Here is a 4,371-nt window from a genome sequence, read left to right on the forward strand (position 1 = left end):
ACTTGTCCATATTCAGTAAAAACAATGTAAATTGTGGTGGGCAAATGTTGCAATAAGTTTTAATCACCTTATGATGTAAAGAAACAGTAAAAGATTTTGTGTTATATCAACACACCATTTCATTATAAAATCCATTAATTCTCTTTATCAGTAACTAAAGAATTTGGTGGATATGTTCAATAGTAAATTTTAAAGAATTTCGAGAGTAGCCTAAATAGCTTTTAATACCACTTCTCCAACATTTTTAAAAATATACTCATCGGCTGAGAAGAAAAGTTAAGGTTTACACACAAACCTGTCTATTTACTAGAAGCTACACTATGCTTGTCATTTCTCCACTAAAGGAGTTTTATCTCTGTCACACAAAGATAAGTTACCTTCTTCATCATCACCATAGTAATCTCTCCAGTAAAGAAGATTCTCATCTATTCCCAGGTTGTACTTAAACCCTATTCCACTGAACGATAGCATCGGAATGGGCTGGTTCTCCTTGTTGTCACTTGTAAAAGGAAATTTCATGGCTGGGGGAAACTTTGCTACTTTAATCCTAAACAAGTAAAGGATAAGATTATCAGGGTAGTTTAGCCACTTTACATTGATTGGAGACTGAATCTAATTATGTAGTGAAAGGGTTAAAGGACATTATACTAAAACATTCCTATCTTCCATGCTTTAAGGAGTAATAAAATTCTACTAAAACCTTCCTTTCTGTCACGGTGTGTGGGATCATGACATTCTACCAAGAAATATCTATATTCTATACTGTAAGAGATAATGAGATCATATTGAAACCTTCCTTTTCATCATGCTGTGAAAGGTAATAACATTCAAACTTCCTTTTTGGATAACTTTTTAAACTACAATATCTCGTCCTACTTCTTGTTTTCTCAAGATAAGTTTCACGATCTTAATCCATCTCTAAAACATAACCCATACTCTCATGTGAACCCTTTCCAAGAATCCACTATCCTTTTTTAGTTAAATAGTCCCAAACTATACACAATATTCCAAGTGAAGCCTAACTAGTGATTTATATTGGGAAAATTATCTCTTTTCACTTGTATGGATTATTTTAATCTAACTATCAAGGGATAAATATAAGAAGGATGGGTCTAATGTCAACATCACCTGAGTTTCATATTTGACAACTTCCCTTACCATGAAAGAAAGCTAAAATAAAGTCACGATGTAATTGTACTCTTTGGGTTAAACAATAAAAGATTAATATCAATAGACTGACACATTATCTACGACAGTTACCATGACAAAATCACTGTCAATGTAAGAACTGTAAAAATTGCTATGATATTCCCGTTAACATAACTAATTTCATTATACCTGTTCTGAGTAGATAGTGGTGACACCAAACTTGATGCTGATGAGATGACTGACGTGAACGACACTGACATCAGTGAAGATGGAGTTTTTGTACAAGACGCAGATACTGTGGAATTAGTGCTACGTTTTTTTAATGCACTTTTTTTGGGCATTGCACTTAGAACTGGTTCCCTGGGAGGAAGTTCATCTTGCATACAACTCTTGTCATGTGCATAAGGATAAAGGAAATGACCACTGGCTAGTTGTGGCGAAATGGACACAGGGCTGTCTTGGGAGCATGGAATGGCTACAAAAAAAACCAACAAAAAATTTTATGCAAAACCTGTAGATATTAATGCTCTCATACAAATTATAATTCGAAATTAATTGCAAAACCAGTATGAATAAAATATGAAAATAGCCTATGAACTAAGTTTTAATACTGTACTTTGGGTAATATCATATTCAGCACCATTGTAACTTATTTTGTGTGTTACTTATTACACTAAGTTTTGTAATGTCCGACTTACTTCATTGCTCACTAAGTTCTAACATTACGTTTAGTTAAAATTATGTAGTTCAGTACCATTAAATTGTAACACTATATTTTGTAACATCTTGTCCAATCTATTGCTCACTAAACTGTAATACAATATTTTAGAAGGATCTGGTTATTTTGTTACTTACTAGGTTACAATATCTAGATAACTTTTGCTTGAGAGATATACAAACCCAAACTGCTACTATTATTACAAACAAAGAGCATAATAACACCTGAAAATGCAAGGTATAAGGAAAACTTTTAAAGCATCAGCCCATGACCTTTCATCCAGAATAAAAACATTTAACTAATGTCATATTAAATTTAAGCTCATGTTATTCAAATGTTTTTGATCACTGAATATTATGCAGTGTCACAAACAATTTGAAAGAATATTATTGTTGTACGTTATATTTCTAATTTTGTTAGCTAGAGGGAGCTACAGGATTTAATGGCACCATTAAAATAGGTCAAGAAAATTCTGATTTGACATTGGAGTTTTTCTCATACATTTGAAGCTAGATAATAAATACAAGATAATTGTGAAGATTGGAGTGAGATTTTCAAAAAGATAGTAGACCAAATTGGTCAGTGTGTTAACTATTGATTACTTTGTGCCAGTAATTTGGACATACTCTTGTGAAGACATGGAACTTTATGTTACAACTTGTCTTATTCTGATAACCATTAGTCTGACAAAACATTATCTTTTAATTCATTTATTACATAAGTTTTACGACATACTCTTGTGAAGACATGGAACTTTATGTTACAACTTGTCTTATTCTGATAACCATTAGTCTGACAAAACATTATCTTTTAATTCATTTATTACAATACAAAAAGCTTGATTTTGTGTTTTGTTAGTAGAAGATCATTAACCATATTTCTTAAGTGATTAAAGTTAATTTTTAAAAAATCTTTTATTACATACACAAGAAGGTTTGATGTCTTAAAGCAGATTTCTGTAAATAGAAGTTTGTCTCTTTCCAAAACACGTGTATTTTTGCATGCTTGATATGTTGTTGTTTCATTGTTCTTTCACTGAAAGGCTCTTATCAGGTGAAAATAATCCTGTCTACTTAAACTATAAAAATGAGTTTATTTCCTCCTTTAATGTTTCTTCAAGCTTGAACATTTGCACACTGTCTTACATTGTTGTAGGCCTACATTACAAATGACATTCAAACCTCTAACAATCGAAGACTGATGTCAAAATATTCATAAAACTTATGTAATAAATGAATTAAAAGATAATGTTTTGTCAGACTAATGGTTATCAGAATAAGACAAGATGTAACATAAAGTTTCATGTCTTCACAAGAGTATGTCGTAAAACTTAAGCAAAGTAATGAACTAGAGATAGTTCTAAGAATTTTTCTTTTAATGTTCGTTAGATATACATGACTGTTTCATATAACTTTAATACAATAGTGATGTTTTAGATAGTTATAAAGCATGAGTGTTAAATTTAATATTTTTAGAAGCACTACTTTATCGCAGGTAACTTAAGTAACTGTTTATGAATCATTTGTTGTGTAGTTCAACTGTTGTGAATTGACGTCATGTTACTCGAACCTTCAAATGTCTATCATTGTTTTAAGTGTGTATTGTAACATCATAACGTCTAGTAGTTTATAGAAAGTTCTAGGCCTCAGTCAGACAATAGATATATATATATATACATAGGCAACCAAGTTAGTGCAAGTTAGACTGTGTGAAAGTTTAGTCATAACAAGCAGTTTCTAAGGTGAGTTTCACAGCTTGTACTGTAATAACATTAACCCTTTCGAGACGGGTCATGGGTGAAAGGCCACGTCATCTTGTTTGTTGACTCACATTCAAAATGTTATTGAACTACTATTTCATGAATTTATGTCAATAACTTTGGTATCAAACTGTAGGTTATAATTCAAATTTTAGTGTTATATATTACTCAATTTCTTAATTTAAAAGTAAATATTCAAAAAATACAGTTAAACATCAATTTTTGTGTGTCACGTGGTATGCAGAATGCAGCACTGGTTCAAATTAGATGTTTGTGAAGTCAAAATACTAAGTCTATAGTTTTGTACGAATTAGAAACTCAAATTATCGATATTGACAAGCTAGAATATAAAATAAAAGATATTGCTCATATAATAAATCACACACAGTGGCACCATGCCACCTCTTTCCATTTTAGAAAATGCTCCTTTATATACACTTATGTATGAAATAAATAACCAATCGGAAGCTCAGAATGCCCCCGTAGTGGCTTTCTCAGCCATTTTAACAGGCTTGGACAGCATTTCTTTCTTTTAAACCAATAATTCAACAAGGTAGGGTGTGTCTTTAGTCTGCTCAAAATTTCATATTTTTTTAGACTAAAATACATCTTAGTTACTAAGTTTGATAAATTATAGTGGAATTTTGTGGTACTGATGTAGTAATTTTTGATGTTATGATAGTTAAACTATTTAGTCTAAACATTTTTGTTTTCGTGTTATAATTTGTGTTCATTCTAGAATGAA

General features: G+C 31.0%; 1 protein-coding gene across 1 annotated transcript in view; it reads right to left on the reverse strand.

The window, feature by feature from the left end:
• LOC106476781 overlaps positions 1-1,624 on the reverse strand; it is a gene marked incomplete at both ends in the record, with an annotated part of 3,503 nt that extends 1,879 nt beyond the window's left edge. Inside the window, 2 exons of the mRNA XM_013937407.1 lie at positions 378-547; positions 1,339-1,624. Coding sequence (XP_013792861.1) covers positions 378-547; positions 1,339-1,624 — 456 coding nt within the window. The remainder of the gene's footprint in view (positions 1-377; positions 548-1,338) is intronic.
• Positions 1,625-4,371: the final 2,747 nt, after the last annotated feature.

This window comes from Limulus polyphemus, unplaced genomic scaffold (genome assembly GCF_000517525.1).
Source record: "Limulus polyphemus unplaced genomic scaffold, Limulus_polyphemus-2.1.2 Scaffold11558, whole genome shotgun sequence".
Classification (NCBI taxonomy): Eukaryota; Metazoa; Arthropoda; class Merostomata; order Xiphosura; family Limulidae; genus Limulus; species Limulus polyphemus.